The following is a 24,871-nucleotide window of genomic DNA, read 5'->3' as shown; positions in this document are numbered from 1 at the left end:
AAGCAGCAGACAGGTTACACAGTGCAGCTTTAAAACACCACCCACACTTGAGGAAAACTGATTCCATTTTAAATTCAGACCCACCTTCCTTTACTCATGATGACATTTTGGTACATTCTTCTCCTCCTCTTCTTCTCCTCCTCCGCTCCTCCCCCTCTACTCTTCTTCCTCTCCTCCCTCTCTTGCTCTCCCCCTAGTCTTTTCTCCTCCTCTCTCCCTCTTCTTTTCCTTCTCCTCTTCTCCCCCTCTCTCGTCCTCTTTTCTTCTCCTCTTCCTCCACTTCTCCTCTCCTCCTTTCTTCTTCTTCTCCTCCTTCTCCTTTCCCTCTCCCTCTCCTCCTCTTCCTCTCTTCCTCCTTCTCTTTTCTTCTTCTCTTCCTCCTCTTCTCCTCCCCTCCTCCTCTCCACCTCTCATACTCTCTTCTCCTCCCCTTCTGTTTTCGTCTCTTCCTCTTCATCTCCTCCCCTCTTCTCCTCTTCCTCCTCTTCTGCTCTCTTCTTCTCTTCCTCCTCCCTCTCCTGTTCTCCCCCTTGTCTTTTCCTCCTCCTCTCCCCCTCTTCCTTTCCTTCTCCTCTCCTCCTCCCATCTCAGACCCCCTCCTCTGTTCCTGTCCTCCCTCTGTATCTGAGCTTTAAGCAGGATTCCTCTGGTTCTGGGGTAATCCGCCCGGCAACAACAAGTCACTGTTCTTCTCACAGCCTGGTCCAGCTCCAGCACAGGAGTTATGGAGGACAAAAACATTACAGTGGTAAAAAAAAAAAAAAAAGAAGAAGAATTAGTAGATCAGGACTACTTAAAATAAATGGACCACGGAGAAGACATACACTTTGAGGTAGACAGGTGCAAACATGTAATATGTGTTTAATATAAGACATTTGGTTAATCTGTGTATTGTGTTTGTTAGTTCATTATTAAACATTGAATTGCAGTTGTCCAAACAAAGTTCTTCCTGACTCACCTTATGTATTCAGAACATTCTAACTATTCACAAAGATGAATTTAAAAGAGCTTTTGGGTCAGTCCGTATGAAATCAGCCGCCCTCCCCTGTGAGTCATCTCAGATTTGGTTGAAAAAAATTCCAAAAATTTCTAAAACGACCAACTGAAAGAATCTAAAATTTTAGCTCAATCCCTTGAGTCGTTCCTGAGTTATGGCCCGTTGAAATTTTGGGGCCATGCTCATTTTTTCTGACACCTTAATTTATAATCATGTTTGAGAGACCAAAACTTCTTAAAAAATAGAGTTAGGAAAGTGAAAATTAGTACTATTGTAGATTCTTGGTCATAGACTCTGAAAAAACTAATATTGGGTATCTTTATTAAGATACTAGAATCATTTGGATCATTTCAGCTCTGGAATTTCCAATGTTTACTAAACTGTTAGTAGAGATTGGAAATGAGTTAGTCACAGGAGCTGTTCACTTGAAAACTACCACTTCATGACATCACGAGGTGGAACAGAGCATGTAGGTATGCCATATTATTATAAAGTGTTACCGAGACATTTAAAGGTGCATTGTGTAACTTGTCTGGTGGAAGGTCCGTCACATACTTGTCTCCATGGAGATGTTGTTGCTTTGTCTGGAATGTTTCACAGTATGGCATTAACCTTTCTATCTTCATGGAGACCAAACCAGACCAAGTTACAGGTTAGATCTGTGGAGAGGCGACCCCGCTCACAGCCAGAATGTTGTTTTTCAAGGTATTTTTGAGCTCTAAAACTACCTGTAATTGAATAAATGTAAACTAGAGCTGTTTAATGTCACACTGTGGAACATTCCAGGCAGAGCAATGACGTCTCCATAGAAACAAGCAGGTGACAGACCCTCAGCTAAAAAAGTTACACAATGCACCTTTAACATGAGGATTTGAAAACAGCAAAAACAAAAGCCTTATGTCCCGCAGGATTACAGGTTCCTCCCCGACCTCAGCTCTTTTGTCCAGAGCCGCTCACACAGAACCATGTAGAGTTAAGTCCACCCGACAGAGGGCCCTTTGTCCGTGCCCACTCACTCAACACATCGGGTTAACTGTGGGAGCCGCGGGACCAAAGGGAGAGACGGGCCAAACATGCTCATAAACATCATACGAGTAAACAGTGCTTATGTAACAGATGCATGTGCGCATGATGGGACGAATTATCTCATTATCAAATTCTTTCTGTATTGTTCCAGGAGGAGATGAAAAAGTATTGGGTTAAAGGTCACACGTTACGCTAATTAAAAGCGCTCTATCTGATTTTTACCGTTTTAGAAATGCAAAAAAACTATTTGCAGTGGTCCAAAGTTCTCCCTCATTTACCTTATGTATTCTGAGCGTTGTATTTATTCACAGTGAAGAGTTTATGACTTTGTGATGACTTTTCTCAACTTTCAGAGACCAGAGCGCAGTGGTGACGGTAAAACCAACAACAACTAGAATGCAAACGCACACTTTCTGATTATTGGACAATAAAACGCTTCATAATTCGATGCAGAAGTGTGAAGAATCCCTCAGTCGTCCAGGTAGAATCCATGAGGAGAAAAATTCAGTTTGTCGACTGGACAAAAGTTAGTTTGGTTGAAGACGTTTCGCAGCTCATCCAAGCTGCTTCTTCAGTTCACCTACACCTGGCTACAAGAGAACAACAGGTGTAGTCAGGTCAGGTCCAGAGGTGTGGAAGCTCCATTATGGCCATTAATTGTTCTGCTAAGTAGACCCCACACCCTGTACAGGTCAACAGGCCAAACTAACAAACAGAAACTGTAAACAAGTGTGGGTGTTAGTTTCAGAGTAGTTTCAGTGTAGTTTGCTCCTCCCTGCAGATATAAGGAAGTGTCCACCAGCGTCTGACCAGAACTGAAGAAGCAGCTTGGATGAACTGCGAAACATCTTCAACCAAACAAACTTTTGTCCAGTTGACAAAGTGAATTTTTCTCCTCATTCGATGCAGAAGTAAAGTGATTTAAAAACATTGTTTCCCAAAGACTGGGTCACAACCCTCAGGTGGGTCACAAGAGATTGTTTTTGGGTCTCCTTGAGTTGATCTGCATGGAGGTCTGTGATATAAAAATTGCATAAATGGATCTGTGACCTTACTGAGTGTGTATACATGCACATCAGTATCCCGGTTATTAGCCATATCCCTTTTATGTCAGTATTCGGGATACTGTGTTTACATGCACAGTGAGAAACTGGGACACTCATATCCCTGTGACAAGATCAAATGGAGTATCCCGGTTTCTTGACATAATCTTACAAATGCACAAGTGCAAAAATTTACTTAAATCAATTTATTAAACCAGGAAAAATACAATCATGAGCTCCTTTAGCGTTGGAAGCTCGGGAGGTTTAACCAGCGTGAGGAGCTATGAGATATCCCACAATCCACTGCTCAGATCAAACCCAACAGATTCTTCATTAAAATCTTCTGCATAAATAAACTCAACTTTACAACAAACAAACCACTAAGCACTAAGCACTATAGAGCCACATCAGCCCGTTTGATCAGATCATTCAGCTTTGCCACATTTGTTTACGTTTTACAGAAACAAAACTTAAAATCACATGGCTAATTTGCATAAACTGTTAGCGCTGATTAAAAACAGCTCGCTCCTTGTGCCGCTGATGTGATCAGCTTCTTTCAGACTAAAGGTTATGACTCAATGGATTATGTGTGTTGTTTTTGTGACAGAAGAGGTGCTGATGATGGTGAGTCTGTTCTGTGCATGTGTTGTATAGGAGATAGTTCATGTTTTAGCTTTTCAGCGATCACATGAGTGCAGGTCACACGAGTGCAGATTGTACATGTGCAGGTTTAGCACAGCTCTTTATTTTACAGTAATTTTACTCATGTATGATCACTTTATTTATGTTGCTACTGTTGTGGTGAAAATACTGGGAAGTATTTGTCTTTTGGACGCATGTGCACTCAACTTTATGTTGCAGTAACCGGGATACTGCGTATACATGTCACAGTATCCCGGTTACTGTTGGAATATACCAGCTACAGTATCCTGGTTTCTAATAACCGGGATACAGTCATAACCGGGATACCAAAACCTGGGTACTGCATTTACATGCACCATGAAGAAACCGGGATACTCAAAAAACTGGTTAAATAAAATAAGTACCTGCCTACTGTCGAGTGAAAGAATCCTAAAGCTGCGAGGTCAGACGGTTTCCATGAAGTGAAACCGGTCAGTGTTTCTCTGCTTATTCCTTTCACTACTACATATCTGTGTGAACTGGGATATTCTATGCTTCCCAAAAATGAAGCCAAACTACAGAAACAGAAACAAACTGCCGCTGCCTCTCCTCCTGCACCTGAACTGAACACACTACAAACACACACACAGGTCCACCTATCTCTGAGACTGTTTTGTATCATTTCTAATCTTTTTGTAATTATGTTATTGACTATTTTGTTCCAGTATTGCTGGTTCAATTGAACCTGGACTTTGGAGCAGCCACAGGGACCTGCCTGAGGATGTGTGGCTGCGGAAGGCTCTGACGGGGTTAAAAGTTCTGAAATGTAACTTGGTACAAGACCTAAACGAGCTTTAAAAGTGATCAATAAAATCTTCAAATCAATTCTGTCATCAAATCAACATCTGCCTGATGAAAACTGGTGAAAATATCTCTGAATAAACGTCCAGATAAACGTTGTATCAGTGTTGGTTTCACGTTGACGGACCAGAGAATTACACAGATATTAAAGATAAAACACCATTTTTCACACACTGTTACATTTCCACCTTCAGGACATTCAAAGCTCTTTACATCAAGGAACCACTCACCCATTCACACGGACACAACGACGGCATTCATCTGCAGGAGCCGGAATCACACCACCAACCTCTGACCACTCAACCAATGATGTTTATGTCAAGACTTAAACATGCACACACGCACACACACACACACACACACACACACGCACACACACACACACACACACACACACACACACACACACACACACACGCACACACACGCACACACACTCACACACACACACACACACGCACACACACACTTGCTAAAAACATGTGTCTCTTACAGTGACCAGGCTTGTATTTCCACAAACCTGACCTGCTTGATTCTGTGGAAATGTTGCTCCTTTGGTGATAATATTCCATGGAAACTGATCTGTCTCCATGAGGATGCATCTTCAGTCATTCCAGACCCGGTGGTGGCAAATTACTACTGTAGCCACAGCTGCCCTCGGACAGACTGACAGGAAGTGAGATTGCCAATCTGCACCATCGGCCCCTCTCACCACCACCATCACTCACACACACACTCACACACACACACTCACACACACCGCTTTCATACTAGGCAATGTGGGTGAAGTGCCTTGCCTAAGAACACAATGTCAGTTTATACCTCTGGTGTTCCAATGTGGTTCCTGATTTTCCCAGTTTCTCCATCCAAGTCCTGACCAGACCCGAGCTGTGGAAAACAGATCTTCTATGAGCGAAAACATCATGGAGAAGTTGCTTTTTTGCACATTCTGGTGATAAGACGGTGATTATGTTTGTTGGCGATTCTTATGATTATATAAAATGTTTCTGATATTATTGATATTATTGTTCATTGCTCCATCCTTGCGTGCCACCTGCAGAAAGTTCCATCCTGTGGCTTTAATATGAAATTACTGGCATTATCAATTTTAGGAAGTCACACCAATGTTACATAATCGAGTCATAGAGAGTCATGGATCACAAGTGCCATACGACGACATGCTGCTCCTTTCACACTGACGACTATGAGTCATATTTACTATAGAATGTGTGCAGTAGTCCTGTTATACACTAACACTGTGTATAACACACACGCTGACTCACATGGGCCTGTAGCTGTGCCAAGGCTTTCCCATTCTCTGTGAGTAAAGGGGGCGGCTCCTAATTACACATGACCGTAGAGCAAGACACCTCTGTGTCCATATGGGAACATGCGGCTCACGTGTTAAACTAACTCACTGTCACATCACACCACACGTCTCATCTCTCGAAGTAAGAGTTAAAGCGGTGCACATGTGACACTCTTCTCTCATCTGTTCTAATGGTTCCACATCACAAATATAACTGCAGTTGTGTTTTGATTCATTCTCCACACATCTTCACTAGAATCATTTGGATGATTTCAGTCCTGGAATTGCAAATCTCTACTGAACTAAAGGTAAAAGGAGCTGTTCACATGAAAACTATTACAGTTTGTGACATCACAAGGTGGAACAGAGCATTTTGAGCTTTGGAGATGTAGACAGACTAATAATAAAGTGTTACTCAAACATGAATGTAACAAAGCACAACTCCAGGTCTGTTTTTGATGAAGCAACATTATAACATGACTTAAAACTCATAAGATTCAATTGTGTGTAATATAGGACATTTATTAGAAATAAAATAAAAAGCAGCAGCAGTAATCATCATTTTTGTCATTGTCATATTTCTGCTAACAAAAACTAAACAAAAAATACAGTAAATGAGAAATATATAATATTTTGCTTTCAAATGTCATAAATCTCTCTCTGATCTGAACGTTTTTTTCCTAAACTCCAGCACCTGCACCAGTCCTGAGTCAGTGCTAGTGCAGCCTCTGCAGCTCAAGGAGGGAATTCTGGAGGCTCTGAGCTTCACGTGAGACCTGAACATAAACTAAGAATGAGACAAACTTGGATGTGTCTCTATCTGCAGGTGAAGGTTCTGGGGACAGAGGCTCAGCTGTGATTGTAATGTAACAGTTTTGCAGAATTCATACAGTTCCTTTAAAATTATTTTAGTCAACTGTTTTTGTCAACTAAAACACTGATTATCTTGAAAAAAAAAATTTGGACACAAACTAAAAATCATTTTAAAAAACTATAATTATATTAAACTATCTTGTCAAAACACACAGTGGTAGAAGCAAAAGAAGAAGATGAAGATAAATGAAGATGAGTTATGGTGCACCACTAGTGTACAAATCACATCCACATCTGATCAACTGGTTGATTGTAACAAAATAAATAAGTATGGATTTGAATTTGAATGTATTTGATAAAAAGAAAATATATTTCCACGTGCACTCCCTGGACAAGTTGTCATGATTATAGTAAATAAGTTAAAAACATGTATTGAGTAAAGAGTTCATCAGGAGAACATCTCATCTCCGTACATTCCCATGATTAAACCACACGTCTGATACGCGTTTCTACAGGTTATATAAATCTATAAATTATCCACATATGCTTCTAAATATGATATAAATATGACTAATTTGTCGCTCTATGTGCCAGGGCATTCTCATCATTCACCATCCTTCCTTTCCACACCACAGCACCTCACCGCTCCGTGCGTAAAAGAGGCGTGTTCCAAATTACGCACGGACCTGACAGTGCCATCCGTCCACACCAGCTCCCTGCGCGCACACGTGAGCCAGCCTCTGTCAGTCTCTCACTCCGCTGCCATTACTCCGCAATTTTCCAGCGATTTTGTACGGAAACTTTCGCGTAACTTACAAACAAACAAACAGACATGGCAAACTCCGGGATCCAGCTGCTCGGCTTCTTCATGTCGCTGGTGGGGATCGTGGGGCTGATCATCGGGACTATTTTACCGCAGTGGAAGATGTCAGCGTACATCGGGGACAACATCATCACGGCCGTGGCCATGTACCAGGGGCTGTGGATGTCGTGCGCCTTCCAAAGCACGGGCCAGCTGCAGTGCAAAATCTACGACTCCATCCTCCAACTCGACAGTGAGTAAATGTCCCGTATTACACTATTCTCTCATCTGTGTGAGAATGTTTCCTCATCACAAACAGACATGGACTTGTGTTTTGTTTCATTCACATGTTTAATACACAAACGATGCACATTTAGGCTGAGTTCTTCTCTCAAACTAAAAAAAATATCTGTTCCACCTTGTGATGTCATGTGGTGATACCAGAAGTGTTCTACTGTGTTTTTTAAACTTCATACATCTTCACTAAAATTGTCTGGATAAATTCATCCCTGAAATTTCCAATCTTTACTGAACTAAAGGTAAAATGTAGCTTTCAACTTGAAAACTACCACTTCATGACATCACAAAGTGGAACAGAGCAGTTTGAGATTAGGAGATGTAAACAGACTAATAATAAAAGATTATTCAAACATCTCTTAAAAGTCACAGTCCGTTTTGTGTAATATAGAACTTTTAAAAGTGAAAAAATGTGTAGCACACTCAGATGACTGATGGTCAAAAACTTTTTAAAAATGTTTAAATAATGTTTTGGCAAAAAAAGTCTTCGTCCGTGGCAGGCTGTGTGTTTCCTGTGGTCCAAAGCAAGAAAAATGATCTGACGAAGACTTTTTTGCCAAAACTTTATTACTGCATTTGCACATTTGCACTCTACAAGAACTTTGGTGTGCAGTTTCTGTTTCATTTAACCCCCTGCACTCCCAAGTACATTTTTGTATGTCTGAACTTTTCTTTTTTGGATAACTGTGGCTATATTGCACCAAACAGCACCAAAATTGGCCAGTTTGTGTATTTTGTGATGTATTTTTGATGTCTATGTTTTCTTTCAAGACCACATTAATTGGTTAATCAAAATATTCACACCCGTGGCCCTTCATTTTTGTCCCATTGACTTCCATTCAAAATGGCTTTTTTCAATGGCAGAACTTTGCCAGTATATTTTTACTTTTTGATGTATTTTTCATTCTTTGGTGTTGAAAACCCTTCAAATGTTTTGTTTTAGTGTCTTTTTGAGTATTTTGATATTTGTCTTACTGTATCTTCCATTACAAGGTCATGTCAGTAGAAACACATTTGTACATATGAGTCCAGACTGAAGAACAGAGACGTAGATATTTGAGGTGAAAATGATGTGGGTGTGTTCTAGAGGAGCCCCCAGCCTCTGATAATCCCAACACAAACACATTACAATTCCTTGAAAGATATGGAAAAACTCTAATTTATTTAATTTTTTCCATGCACATAATTTGATACTTTTGTTGTCAAAAAAATTGCATTTAAGGGGTAAAAATTTCAAAATATTAGATATTTTTGGTGTGTATGATTAAGGCAGAAATAAATGAAGACACTGACAAAAAAGCAAAAAATCAATACTGCCTAAAAATATTGTGGTATTCTTTTCCAGTGTATATTTTTGTCGCAAAGGAGCACAGGTGGGATTCTTTTAAAGGGTGCACGAGGGTTAACATAGAACTTTTAACACTTGTCAGTGACAAAGGCTATACATCAATTTTTTTATTATTATTACTATTTTTAAGTATGGTATGTAAGTAAGTACACTTTCTGGTGTTGGCACATCACCTGCATGATTCCATGTAAATAGAAAGTTAAAATCATACTATGGAACATTGTCCATGGAGTTCCATTATATGCTGTACAGTGGAGAACACAAACCAACATTTTTATAGAAACATGCACACTGCAAATTTCTCTGATCTTTAAAACTTACATCAGGTTATTCAACTTGTTTTCAGTTTTATTGTCTAGTTAATAGAGCAGAGACGCTTCATTCTAGTCTAGAGGTCATTTATTTTATGATCACTTGTGAAGTAAAATGATCTTGCTGCATGGACACATCATTTCACTACTTTTCAGTCATTTTCTGATACATTTCAGTGTTTATATCTTAAATTTTGGCTGAGCTTTGTTGCAGTTTAGGAGAATCATGTTAGTGGAGTCATGTTAGTGGAGATGCGAGCATGCTCACGTGGACGCACAACCACAACACAAGTTATTTTCAGTTGTACTCTATAGACGTTTGTTGTATCTCTGTGCACCTGTGAACAAACTGTGACTCAGAGTACTGTATCATCACATTAAACGACTACGATACAGTATTTCGATATTCATGATATTTTTGCACACCCCTAGTGTCCACTAGTCACCAGCATAGATTTATCCAAAACGATACACTGATTTATATCCCAGTTTTTTTACCAGAAATGTCCCAAGTGTCCCTATTTTGGACCAATCTGATCCAAAGAGGCACACACTGTTATTTGTTGGGGGAAAAAAAAAAGAATAAATCCAGAAAAGCTGCTTAAAAATGACCAAAACACAAAGAATATCTGACTATATTGACTCAAATGTTAGTCATGAATGGACTATGTATAAAAAATGTCCTTAATTACAATTTTATTATTACCAACCACCAAGAAAAAAAATAAAAATAAAGAGGATGTCTCAGTTTTTGAATTTGAAAATCTGGTCACCTTAGTCAGGAGATGATGTCTTGAGATGTTTTAGTATTTTACTCATATATTTTTTTAAACACAAAAATACTTCACTATTATTTGCTTTTTAAAACACAACACTCTGCATTCAAACGTTACCACTAAGTATTTTAATATATAACATGTGTTGATACCTGATTGTACAATAATCAGGAAGTGTGTGTTAGCATGATAGTTGTTGTTAGATCTATAGTGACGGTAAAACTCCACCGCTTTTCACAACTTTCAGAGACCAGTGCGAACGATTGGGAAGGTAAGTGAGGAGTAAGTTTGTTTTTCATGTTTTTAAGACGCTAAAAATCAGGCTACAAGGTGCGCTGTGGAACTTTCTGCTGCTTGTTTCCATGGTTACGTCATTGCTCTGCCTGGAATGTTCCACAGTGTGACGTTAAACAGCTCTACCTTACATCTACCTATAAATTCAAGAAACGTCTGTGCGTCGTTATGTTTGCATGGAAGATAATTTGTTTCATCGGATTTTTAATTTTAAATAATGTTGAATTTCTCACTTTGAATTTTTAAACTCTGAAAAAACATGTTTGAAAATGTACGCTTAAAATTTCAGCAACTAAAATGAATAATAATAATTCAAAGTGTTTATTATTCAGTGCAAATATTTTCAAGCCTTCAAATTCAACAGTCAAAATTCAGAGTGTAACAAAAAAAATTCACAGAAAAGATCCAGGATGTCAAGGCCTAAGCAATCGATCCAAAGTGATCCGATCCAATTTAGTAAGAAACGGGTAATGTTGCAGTGACGTGATCTGATCAGTCAGAATTAGCCTCATCGAAACCTCATCGCTTTGATTTCTTAATGTAACCCCGCCCACAGATGAGAACGGCCAATAGGAAACAGCCTCTGTCCTTCTCACTCACACATGATCGACTGCTTCTGCCTTGACATCTTGGATCTTCGCTGTCTAATTTTTCACAGTTTTTTTGAATTTGGGCTTGAAAAATATCTGTGGTGATTTTTTTTTTTATTATTATTATTTTGAATTTAAAACATAGTACACGCAAGTAAACTTCAAATTTCAGCAACTAAAATTCAGAATAAAAATAATTCAAACATCTTTTTTCAGAGTAAAAAAAAAATTAAGTGAGAAATTCAGTGGTATTTAAAATCTAATGGAAGAAATTATCTTCCATATGTTTGTCTGTTCTACACGTAACTCTCAAATCGCTCGTCCAACTGATCTCAAATTCGGAGAGTGTCTTCCTAACGGTACCGGCGTGTGCAGTGCCAAGTTTCATGTTGTTAGGACAAAAAATGCCAAAGATCTGGACAAATAAGTGATATATTTTAAATTAACTATTTGAAGTCTTTGAAATGGGTGTGATTGACAGGTGGATTAACCAATCAGGGACAGGCAAGGTCTTGACGACAAGTTCTGGATACACTTGGAATGCGTAAATCACTATTAACTAGTGATGGGCAAATGGAGCCTCGTGAAGCATTGACACCTCAGTCGCAATATTGTCTCAAATGGTTCGACGTGTCTGAGGCCTTGGACAAACACTGACCTCTAGTGGACAAATTTAACCATTGCAAACCAGCACACAACCCATGATGAAGTATTGTTAGTGTAAGACAATACTTGTGTGCAGAGCGACACCGTACCTAACAACAACAATAATAATGATGATTTAAAATAATGTGTAAAGAGCAACATAAATAGCAGTTGTAAATAAGAAAATGACCTTGTTAGGGGGATTAGATCAAAGTGATCCCAAACCATGTAGATGCCATCGAAAATGAAACAAATGCCAAAAGTCGCCAAAAGTCACCAAAATCACCACTAACGTCACACAATACTCCTCACTACCCAATATTTTTAAGAAATATTGGTGCATCTTTTATCCTGTAGCAGTTTAGCGCTTGTCAAACCACAGAAGTGCACTGAACACTCTGAAGCACTCTGAACCAATCGCAGAGCGGAAAATTCGCTGAGCCAATGAAACGCTTCGATGCACTGAAGCGATTGACACGCAGAGTGAAGCAGTAGGGGGAGGGACCCACACTTCCACACTTTGGTCACGTGAGCGGCTGCTGCGAGACGAGCTCCGAGGCAGTGCTTCAGAGCGATTTGTTTCAGAAAGAACGAGACGTGCTCCAGAGCTCCGACTCATTTGCCCATCACTACTATTTATCATGAAAAACAACAAAAAAACAAGCGGGTACAAGACCTTTAAGCCATTTTGTCACGTAACAGAGTGGCTATGAAGTGCAGAGCTTCTGATTCTGTTTACTCGCCACTAGTTAATTCAATTACAGGTGGCTTTATAACTCAAAAATACCTAGAAAAACGGCCATTCTGACTGTGACCTGACCTGTGATTTGGTCTGGTCTGGTCTCCATGAAGATAGAAAGGTTTAATTCCATATTGTAAAACATTCCAGACAAAGCAATAACATTTCATGAACCCTCCACTGGAAATGTTACACCTTTACGTAGAATGCCCATACCTGACGTAACAGAGTGGCTATGAAGTGCAGAGCTTTTGATTCTGCGGGCTCTGCAATAGTTTATTCAATTACAAATACACTCAAAAATACCTAGAAAAACAGCCATTCTGACTCTGACCTGATGTGCGACTTGGTCTGGTTTGGTCTCCATGGCTACGTTCAGACTGCAGGGCTTAATGCTCAATTCGGATTTTTGTGTTGATGTTTTTGTGAGGTCGTTCACATTTCCAATTAAATGTGACTTGTATGTGACTCCAGTGTGAACATTAAACGGCCCAAAAGTGTCCCACATGTGCATTGGAGACACGATGATGTCAACCGCAGCGAGCGTCTCTGTGTTTACGGAAGTTGCCCAAACATGGACGCAGCATTGAGCACCTGGAGTTTTTAAAGTTCCTCTCGTACCGGAGCCAGAACATGAACAACTTACTTGTTTTAAGGAGGAGATTGAGAAGGAGAAGGACGAGGTTTTTGGTCGTGGTGTTTTGTGGGGCATTGGCAACAACGTCTGTTGAAAGGAACGTGTGGATGCGGAGACGTAGCCAAGAGTGGTGAGTGGTGATGTGCTTCGCTTCAGTGACACGGAGTTCATTAACAATTTTTGCCTACTTCAGCGCAGAATAGTGACGTTTGTGTCTTGTTGATAACGTGTAGGTGGATGAATGCACTTTGGCCGTTCAGACTGAAGTCACATGTCAAAAGATCAGATATGTATCAGTTTTAGGAGCACATATCCAAGTGTCCTGGGTCACATTTGAAAAAATCGGATCTGTGTCGTTCAGACTGTCATTAAAAAATCAGATACAGGTCACATAGGAGCCAAAAAATCTGATTTGGGTCACTTCAGACTGCAGTGTGAATGTAGCCCATGAAGATAGAAAGGTTTAATTCCATACTGTGAAACATTCCAGACAAAGCGATAACACTTGATGGACCCTCCACCGGAAATGTTGCCCATAGTTGACATTGTCTTTTGTTTCCTTCACCTGTTTGTTTGAAAATTCATCAATTTTGTTTGTTTGTTTGTTTGTTTTCTGTGGAACACTCCTACTAGTCTGATCATTGCTTGTTCATATCTTACCACAAATACTGTGGTTGTGTCCTTGTGCACGACACTTTGCTCACCTTTCGCATGTAATCGTGATTAACGGATGTGTGACTGGTTGTGTCCATGTGAAAAAGGAATTGAATATGTAAGAATACAGGATACAGCTTCTGGTGTTCAGTCTATCTACAGTATATATCTTTATTTATGTCAAAAAGAGCGATTCCGAAATGTTGCTAAAAGTGAAAGTACACACCACGTCTCATTCATCAGAGTTTAGCCGTTGAAAACAGTCCATGGAAACTGCTGCGCGCCTCCAGGAATCTCCTCCGACTACATCCCCCTCACTCTGAAATATAAAAGACACTGTAATTTACCGTAAATGCAACATGTTTTCACTGATCACTACGGTAACGGCCTTATTTGAGCAGACTAGATCACTACCGCTGTGTTTAAACAAGCTTTACCTGATTTTACGGTATTAAAAACGTGAAAAGCAGAAATAGTTAAAGATGCACAGTGTAAATTTTCTAGCGGAGGGTCCGTCAAACGCTTAATGCTTTGTCTCGAATGTTTCACAGTATGGCATTAAACATTTCTAGCTTCATGGAGACTAAAGCAGATCAAGTTACTGGTCAAGATGATTAAAATTGGTAAAATGTTCAAAGTTAAAAAGTTTATGTTTCTTTAAAATGTCACAGTGGTGCCGGTGTCTGGGATTTAGGGACCTTAACTTTGTAAAATGAACAGAGGGTTTCAGTGTGGTTGAGGATGTGGTTAAGGAGGCCTGGGACCATGTGGTGATACAATAAGTTCGATGAGAGAAGATCATTGTGTTCATGAAAAGTTTAGAAGTGTGGAGCATTTGATCTTTACGTATGAAATGAAAGCAACTGAAACTATTTTTAATCTTCGCTCAATATTTTGTGTGACTGATAAATTTGAGATTTTCGTCCAGAATGAGGCCAAGGTGTTTAAGGTTATGTTTACACTGAATCACCGTATCAGAAATGATTTGCGTCCAGACACGTCGTTTCTGTGTCCGCAATCCTTCTCTATCCACACAGCTTTGAGCAGATTTGTTTACATTTTACAGAAACAAAACTTAAAACCGCATGGCTCATTTGCATAAACTAAGCACAAAAAACTGCTCGCTATTGTGCGCTGATGCAGTTCAGCTTCTGTCAGACTAAAGGACACAACTGCTGATGGTGAGTCTGTTTTGTGCTTCTGGAGATGGTTCACGTTAAACTTTTCAGAGATTATACGTCTGCAGGTCGTACACACAGACCGTATTTATGAATGGACATATATTCTAGCATCAGCCTTTTAGGGGTGAATTCCTTCTGGCGCATAGACTTAACTTAAGGCTTAACTTCACTGTCTGAATTTTCTCATTGTGGATAGTCAACTCAACGTCACAGTTTTTTGTTTGTCTCTTTGTTTTTCAGTGCATACACACTTTTTTTTTTTTTTTTTTTCACATTCAAAGTCAAGTGTGACACTAAGCCATTCTGAGATCTGCTGTGAGGCATGACAGATATTTTCAGCAGATACATACAACACAATGTGATCAGCATACATTTGAACAGTAACAGTAGGACAGCATTGAGGGAGGTCATTAATATTATGTAAAAAACAGGGAACCAAGTACTGATCCCTGTGGCACTCCAAAGGGATTGGCTAGTTTTTCTTTAATATATAATGAGAAACATTTAACAGTGTCTTCTGCAAAATTGAACTGATGTTATTTTTTCCAGTACTTACATACATAGATTGACCATTTCAAAGGCCTTTTAAAGGTCAAGAAACACTGCCCCAACTACATTACCTAAGTCCACATATTTTTGGCTCATGATACAAAGTACAGCAAATGACAAACAAGGGTCAAAGGGCAATTTGGAGCTGAATATTTTTCACATACCAATATGTCTTCATTATAGCAAGTAGTTGTCAAATTTTGGGAGCTCTACCTATTATACTTTTGCCTGGCCAAAAACAAAACTTTAAAGTCATTTTTCTCAGTTTCACACTATGGAGAGTTAAAGTCTTTTGCCTTTGTAGGGCAGTATGAAATTTAATAAATGTAAGGTAGAGCTGTTTAATGTCATGCTGCGGAACATTCCAGGCAGAGCAATGACATATATACAGAAACAAGAAGGTGACAGACCCTTAAACCCAAAAGTTACAAGCACCTTTAAGTAAGTTACAACTGCATTTGAAATGTAACAGTACAAATTTGTTAATACAAGCTTTTTCTAGAGATTGCTGATCCCCAAAAATATCCTGAACTATGTGCTGGAGGTGGTGAGGTGTGGGCAATAGGGTGGAGGTGATGTTGAAGTGAGAAAGAGAAGGTGGACATGATGTGTGGTGTGGACGATGTGGTAGAGATATGGTAAACGTGTCCAATGAGGTTCATCTGGTCTTCTGATGATTTATGTTATGAGGTTATTTTTTTCAGAACAAGAGTTTGTTACCATACCTGTCTCTTAAGTCCTGGTTTCAGGATTAATCAGGACTGAACCAGAACCAAACAAGGACTAACCCAAGGCTAAAGCAGGACTAAACCAGGACTGAACTGGGACTGAACCAGGACTGAACGAAGACTAAACTAGGTCTAAACCAGGACTAAACCGTTTTCAGTCCTGGTCTAGTCCCAGTCTCAGTCCCAGTCTCAATTATGGTCTAGTCCTGGTCTGGTCCCGGCCTCAGTCCTGGTCTCAGTCCTGGTCCTGTTCCCAATCTCAGTCCCAGTCTGGTTCTGGTCTGGACCTTTTTTAGAGTATTATAGTGTTGATGTATTGAATATTGATGGGGTGATGGAGGTGATTGCTTAACGATGGGATGGAGAAGGTGATGAGGTGGAGATGAGGAGGTGTAGGAGATGGGGTGGTGATAATCGGTTGGGGATGTTGTGTTTGAGGTAATGTGGTGGAGAGGAAGCGGTCAGAGTGGTGCGGGTGATGGGGTCCTAGATCAAAAATCTAAACTTGGGTGTTGATTTCAAAGTGAAGATGTTCAGGTGACGATTAAGGTGAATAGATTTGGTGAAATGTAGATTCCATTTGGTCCTGTTCTAGTTCTGGTTTAGTCAATCCAGATTTGGTTTCAGGTTCAGTACCACTTTCGATGTGATCCAGGTGCCTAAGCCCGGCTTCAGGTCTGCTTCATTTCTGGTTCAGTCCTTGTTAAAGGGCCCATTTCATGCAAAATCAACTTTTCAGAGCTCTCTACCTTCTAAGAGTGATGTGTGGGCCTTGGATTTGTCGCCAAAGTGTTTTTTAGATTGATTCAGTGTTTTTTTTTTTTTAACAAATTGCAGCGTATTTCTGCCACCCTCCCACGTGACAACGAACTAAAGCTGCTACAACGATGATGCGTTTCATGTAGCAGAAAGCGCTTCCCAAAGTCCTCGTCCGATTCCGAGTCCAACACATGCGGCTGAACGCGCTGTATCTCCATGATGAATAAAAGTTTATTCCTACTGCTGTTTATTCCTAACGCCTGTCTCCCCCTCCCTCCCTGAGATGGGCGGAGGAAGGGCGGCTCACTCGTCGCCTACATCACGTTTGGAGGGTGGAGCCTGTGCCTGTCTCCAAGAAATCAGTAAGATTTCAGAACTATTGTGTAATGGATGTTCCAAAACCCAAATTGTGCTTGTTTATGTGCAGAAGATACAATGTGAAAAGAGTTATTTTACATGAGATGGGCCTTTTAAGACATGGTTTATTCCTGGTGCAGACCTGTTTTTAGTATGAGGTTTTAAATGGTCATTCCTGCTGTGATGTCCAGGACTGGCACAGACTGGTTCTAGGTGGACAGTGGGGCACACAGATAAACAGGGAGGAGCTCAGTGATGGAAAGATGAGGAGGAGGAGGGGGTGAAATACGGCCCTTGACAGCGGAGGGGCCCCGGCTCTGTTTGTCCCTCTGTCTCCAGGGTTTCATTTCTAGGAAAGACTCACCCTGCCCTGTCACTCCCCTGCCCCGTCGGCCTGATGGACCGTCGTGCTGCGGGGGACTTTGCTTCACCCGGGCAGCACTCGGAGTACTGGTTCTTCTCTAATGTCACTTGTTGTTGTGTGTTTGTGCGCAGGCTCTCTCCAGGCCACCCGTGCCCTCATGATCGTGGGCATCATTGTGTCGGTGGCGGGGCTGGGCGTGTCCTGTATGGGCATGAAGTGCACCACGTGTGGAGGCAGCGACAAGATCCGCAAGTCCAGAGTGGCCATGACCGGGGGCATCATCCTGCTGGTGGGAGGTGGGGCTCACAATACTACATGTAATCTATAAAGAAAAGAGTCAGATTATGTTCTATGAGTCCCAGTGTAACAATAAACCTATTAACTACAAAACACTACAGGATCGATATACAGAGAGACAGGAACAATGAAACAAACATAAAAACATAGCTGTCCATCCTCGTGCATTCGTCATGTGGTACAGACGTGTGGCATGTGGGACAATCCGTCTATCATTCGTTCATTCTTTTTTTAAAAATAAAACCAAAACTAAGAAAAGGAAAAATCAAGTAGTTTCTTAATCTGTGTATCATTCATTCATTCATTTTTCAATATAAAACCAAAAATAAGAACATGAAATAACAACTGTTTTCTTCAATATTTGTCAACCAAAACCAAAATGAAAAAACAGATAATGATTTTTTAATTTTTTTTTTAATTTTGTGTTTAAATGAATAATGAAAAAAAAAGGATAACATGACTTAAACTGCGATGCCGGACTTTTGCACAGCATTCGGACTGAACCAGGACTAAAACAGGACTAAACCATTTTCAGTCCTGGTCTGGTCCCAATTTCAGTCCTGGTCTGGTCCGGTCCCGGTCTCAGTCCCAGTCTAGTCCCGATCTGGTCCCAGCCTCAGTCCTGGTCTCAATCCTGGTCTGGTCCCGGTCTCAGTCCCGGACCTGGTTCAGTCCTGGTTCAGTACTGGTCATACAAGTCCAAGACAAGTCTGAGTCAAGTCCCAGGTCCTGTGCTTTGAGTTGTATATCATTTCAATTTAATACAAAATGAAAGAATGCAGTGCAATGCAATTTTGTGAATGGTTCTTCTCAAAAATAGGTTCTCGTTAAACACAGAAAACACATAATCAAGGCTCAAGTGATTAAAATAGGGACCCTGAAACTAGCACCAGATTTACAATGATGACAAACAGCCCAGAGCAGTAGTTCATCCCCTGTTCTTCAGAAGTGGTGTGCGTAGGAGCAGGTCTGATGTTCTGTGAAGGTTCCAGTCCCACTCCTGTGCTCTCTGCTCCTCACACAGAACAACAGGCTCTTTGTAACGGCTTCTTTCTTCTCCTCAGGCATGTGTTGTATCGTGGCCTGCTCCTGGTTTGCCCACAACGTGATCAGAGCCTTCTATAACCCCTACACTCCGGTCAACACCAAGTAAGGGATCACGCAACTTCAGATGGTCCTTCTGTTTGAAAGTCTGGGAGGAAATATGAGAGAATGACATTTAAAAACATAGAAATAAGTTAAATATGTGTCCAAAATACATCTGATCTTTTGTGTTACTGAAGTCCTCTGCCTCTCGTCCAGGTTCGAGTTTGGAGTGGCCATCTTCGTAGCGTGGGGCGGCTCTCTCCTGGACGTTCTGGGTGGGACCATGCTGGCCTCCTCTTGTCCCAGAAAGAAGCAGGTGTCCAAGTACCCCGCCCCCGTCACCGCAAGGTCCGGACCCCCGAGCAGCGCCAAGGAGTACGTGTGAGGGCGCCCCCTGCTGCTCTGGACTGTATCAACATGCGTGCAGACTCCTATGGGACTGTTTGTTCTAGAATTTTATATCAGAATTGGAAATGGAGGACAGGGGCCAATAGTATTCTTTGGAACTTTTTGAGAGAAATCTGAAATCATTCAATTGTGTTTTGTTTTGTTTTGTTAGGCCGATTCTCTGAATATATAAATGTTGAGACATGAAGCTTTCACATGATATTCTAAAGTATTTCAGCCCTCAACACTGGGGATTTTGAAAACGTTTAGTAGCAGCTAGCTCTGAAGTTGGTCGTTAGAAGAAGGAGATATTGCCCACTGAAGAAACAGGACAGGAGTCTGTTAAAGGTGGATTTTAAAAACACAGAGGAGCACTTGCTGGCATATGTTTGTCTCAAGTGAAATAGTGGAGTGCTTCTAGCTGAGATGTAGGACTCGAGTCCTCAGGTTTATGACTCTGAGTCACCTGCAGGACTCAAAACTGGACTCATGATGGATGACCTGGACTTCACTTGGACTTTGGTTTGTGACAGCTGGGACTCAGCTCGGGGACTCGGACTTGGCTAGTTACAGCAGGGGTGTCAAACTCATTTTGGTCCAGGGACCGTATCCAACCTACTTTGATCCCAAAAGGGGCTGAAATAAAAAAAAAAAAAAAAGGCATATATACCCCAAAAATAACAATAAGTTTGTGCAGAGAAACACAAATCTATTACAGAAATCTTTTTTAATTGATGAACTCTTTCTTTTTCAAAATATTATAATATTATGAACAACTTTAAGTAACTTAACTTTAACTTTTCTCATGTTGGACATTTTGCTGATGAGGGTGTCACAGTCAACAGTCAAAACGATCGTCCTTTAAGAGCGTTTGGAAAGAGAAAAGTCTTCATTTGTGCTGCTCTGGTGGGAGGGGCCACGTACAGAGACACTGGAGACGCTGCTGTGATAAACACCACAGAAAATTAACAAGATTTTAATAGAAAATATAATTAAAATATTTTAGTAGAAAATCAACTGAGGGACAGATTAAAAGGTCTTGGAGGGCCACATCTGGCCCCTGGGCCATATGTTTGACACCCCCGAGTTACAGCTTTCTACACGGTTTATCTCTGTATATCACTTTTCAGGGAGTTTTTTTATTTTTGTAGTTTTAGTTATTCAGATTATACTCTCAAAAACTAGTTGAAATATCCTAAATTTATCCACAAATAAACAAAATAAGAAAACTATTTAGGTTGGACTTGTGTCTCGGATTTTGGACTTTTAGATGATAATGACTCGACTTAGACTCATCCTCACACCTTATTTGTGCTGTTTGGATGTGGACTCAGACCTAAACAACGAGGACATGCACTTGACTGGGACTTTACGCAGTCTAGTCCTTTAAGTGACTTGGACTCCAGCTTGAACATGACTAGACTCTGTGCACAACCGCACCAGGAAACCTCACTGTCAGCGTCACTACTTCCTGTTTAAAAGTATGTCTGAGATTTTTACAGAGTCGCACTAAAATGATTTAAAGAAAGAGAGAGCTGCAGGAGGACGTCGCGGGCAGCATGAGGAGAAAAGTTCAGAGAAGGACGCGTCTGTTTTTAGAGACGGAGATGTTCGTGTCTGAGTGCTAACACTATTCCTCATTTTGAAACGTAACAAGTATTAAAACAGCACCACAAACTGAAGTCATTTACACAGCCTATAAAAACAATCTTTACATTAATGAATTCTTTATTTTAATCTATTGTTTATTTTATGTTTTACACTTTTAATAAAAATGCGCATTAACTTTGAAACACAGTAAGCCTTTCATGCTGCTCTTCCGACATGCCGCTATTTACACATTGAAGTCCAATTGTCAGTCGTGGCATAAACATTATAAGCGTCTCACTACCCTGACTCTTTTTTTTCCCATTGTCAGTGAGTAGCGGCACTTTACTATTTTTCAAACATTCCACTTTTCCGACATGAATAATATTTTTACAGCCTATTATACTTACACGCTCAAATATATCATAAGATGCTTGGGAAACAGTCATGCATTTTAAAAGAGAATAGCCTTCGATCTGCTGAGAACACCACATATAACGTGTCGGAATAGCGATACTAAAAAGTGTTGGAAAACCAGCACGTCTAAACAGAGGGATGTTGTATTGAAGGGATGTCGGAATTGGCATATTCCTTTACAATAAGCGTAATAAGAATGAAAACAACACCACAAACTGAAATCATTTTGCATAGTCTACAATCAATCTTTATCAAAATCAAAACAATCTTTACATTAATGAATTTTTATTTTAATCTGTTGTTTACGTATTTTCTGCACTATAGGGGCTCTGGATTATAAGGCACACTGTCATTGAATGGTCTATTTTCGAACTTTTTTCACATATAAACCTCACCGGACTATAAAAGGAAACAACAGTTAGATAACACGTTCACAATAACTCAACTTTGTTCAATTGTAACACATAAAAAAAATACTGTCTGAGATGATAAATTGTTCGTGTATTCACAATAAGTCATAATAGTTCAAACTGTTGGGTGATTACGGCATCCAGCACGTCTACATCCCTCTCGTCATTATCCGAGTCAGTGTGGTTATTGTTACAGTTCAGTTCAGTGATGATTCTGGTCTTGGTGAAAGTTGGTGGCTCGGCGCTGTCTCTCTGTCTTGGTGAATGTGTGTTCTCCTTCTCTCATCCACTGCTCCCACACAGCTCACACTTTCACTTTATAACAGCCTTGAGTTTAGAGTGGGTTTTGTGAGCGTGTCTCTTGACAGGTGCATTTTGATATTAAAAGGAATCACAGTCTGTATTACTCCTGATGCTCCTGACTACGGGAGCCGTAATGCTGCAAGTGGAGCGGCTTTGTAGTTTACTAAAGTCGTACTAAGACACTCGAATAAATTCATATATAAGACGCTCTGGATTATAAAAGTGCGCACTCGTTTTTTGATGAAATTAAAAGGCTTTTAAGTATAAACTACAGTATTTTATATTTTACACTTAATAAAAATGCACATTAGCTTTGAGACACAATGAGCCAGCTAGTGTGTTAATGTGCACAAAGCCTATTCTACTAAAAAAATGACTTCAAATATTTACAAATATTATGAACCATGAACTAGACCAGTACATGTGTCTGTCTTACAGGCAAAGGCGCCACCACCATTAGGCAAAAGTAGGCAGCTGCTTAGGGCCCCCAAACCTGGAGGGGCCCCCAACCAATTGCCCTCAGTTTATTTTTAAAACAATAACTATTCTGGTTTTCTAGTAAGCAACCGAATGAATAAGACAAGTTTCCAAACCATGTTTCCATCCAATTAAAATAAATAGAGATGTGCAAGAACAATAGGGAAAAACAGACAATAAATACATATAAAAAACAAAACTAATATATAAATATATATATAATATATATATATATATATATATATATATATATATATATATATATATATAGTAAGGGCCCCAAACTCAAGTTCGCCTACAGCCCTCAAATTGCTAACTCCGCCACTGCTTACAGGGGTCCACCACCTATTCCTACATCACTCCATTACGGCATGCCTCTATTTAGATATGCCATTTTTCCGGCATTTTTTAGTATTGCTATTCCGACACGTCATTCATGCTGTTTTAGATCCACTTTAGATTCGATCTTTTCCTGAAGTCAGGCATATGCGCTTTTTAAAAATGCATGACTGTTTCCCACAGCGATCACTTAGGACAGGAGTATCCAAACTTTTTTCATCAAGAGCCAAATATCTAAACACAGACCAAGCAGAGGGCTGATCGAGGGCTGTAGACTGGTGTTGAATACAGTGAATAATTGAAATATGTGCATGTTTAACAGGTTAGAATGAGCCATCAGTCTTTATTCATGCTAAGATCCTTAAAAACCACACACTAAATATTAAATTTTAGCCTTATCAAAGTAGATTTAAAAAAAAGTTAGTTAATTTTTAATTGATGCAAGGTAATTTGGGCCAATTCACCTGGAAGCTTGAGAGCCAAGAAAAAAAAAAAAAATTGTCTGAGGGCCGCATTTGACCCACAGGCCATAGTTTGGTCATGCCTGAGTTAGAACATTTTCCCACTGTCTGATATCGTCTGTGGCCCAAGGCTTCTCTGATCAAGGTCTGAGCATCTTATGATATGTGAGCGCAAAGTATAATAGGCTATCACATTCAGATTATTCATGTTGGAAAAGCGGAATGTTTGAAAAAATAGTAAGGCATCACTACTGACAATGAAAAAAAAAAAAGTTAAAGTAGTGGGATGCTTGAAAAATATTGTTTCTGCCACTACTCCGACAATTAAACATCAGTGTCTAAATAGCGGCATATAACGGTCTTACAGCAGATTTTACCATAGATTTCCAAGCGGCTCTCCCCGTGTATCACTGCCGTCTCCTCAGAATGAACTTTTACTATTTGATGTAGACGAGAGCAACCATTTGTTTACTACGTGCTGTCTCTAACCCCGTCCTAACATTTGACTAGTGTTGACATCCCTCACGGCCATGTTAGAATTGGACCACCTGACCAGTTGGACGAGAGCTCCCCCGACTCCTAGCACCCGTCTAAATGACAGTAATCATTTCACCCGAGCGCTGTTTGATACCGGGTGTTGTTGGTATAAATAGTGCGGGTGCCGAGAGGGGTGTGACTTCACATCCAGGCTCCAGGCTCCGCAGCTCCTCGCACCTGCCTGCTACAAACCCGCTCACATATGAAATACTTTCTAATCCAGTCATCCGCCATTATCACCCCACCACCTGACACGCCGCACTATTTATTCTGACAGATTTAACTCCGGGGAAGAGGGAAGTTTACTCTAGGTCTTTGCAAATGTGTGTTAGAACTGAAAATGTCCTTGAGTATTTGTAGATTCTATGAAGTGATCTGCTCGTGTCTTGGAAATACTTTAACAGTGTAATAATCAAAATGTTGTTAGCGTTAGGAGCTGAAGGTGGTCACTGTTATCACGAGTAAGGTGAGCAGATGTCCCTGGTTTACCCGGGACGGTTCAAGTTTTGAGCCCTGTGTCCCCTGTCCCAGCAGATTTATCCAAAACAAGGGACTTGTTCCAGTTTTATACAAGAAATGTCCCAGATGTCCCTGTCCCTGACCAATTTGATCCCTGCCAACTGTAAAGAGAGAAATAAATTGCCGTTTGTTCTGGTAAAATACAGAAAAGCTGCTTAAAAATGACCAAAACACAGAAAATGTGACTATACTGACTCACATTAGTGTAGAGTGTATAACAATTTTATTTACCATATTTTTTGGACTATAAGTTGCTCCAGAGTGTAAGTCACACCAGCCAAACCAATGTGTAATGAAGAATAAAAAACATAAGTCGCACTTTGAGGGAAAATTATTTATAAAATCAGAGA

General features: G+C 40.2%; 1 protein-coding gene across 1 annotated transcript; it reads left to right on the top strand.

Annotated features, from left to right (window-relative positions):
- Nucleotides 1-7,502: 7,502 nt before the first annotated feature.
- On the top strand, nucleotides 7,503-19,469 carry cldn7a (claudin 7a). Its single transcript, XM_020941160.2, has 4 exons — nucleotides 7,503-7,725; nucleotides 17,833-17,997; nucleotides 19,063-19,147; nucleotides 19,301-19,469. Exons 1-4 carry the CDS (start codon nucleotides 7,503-7,505, stop codon nucleotides 19,467-19,469), a joined length of 642 nt encoding a protein of 213 aa, XP_020796819.1.
- The last annotated feature ends 5,402 nt before the right edge of the window (nucleotides 19,470-24,871 follow it).

The sequence above is a fragment of the Boleophthalmus pectinirostris genome, unplaced genomic scaffold (genome assembly GCF_026225935.1).
Source record: "Boleophthalmus pectinirostris isolate CB_2022bp ecotype Guang Dong unplaced genomic scaffold, ASM2622593v1 HiC_scaffold_20, whole genome shotgun sequence".
Classification (NCBI taxonomy): Eukaryota; Metazoa; Chordata; class Actinopteri; order Gobiiformes; family Gobiidae; genus Boleophthalmus; species Boleophthalmus pectinirostris.
Note: the sequence above shows the minus strand (reverse complement) of the source record. Positions and strands in the feature narration are given on the sequence as shown.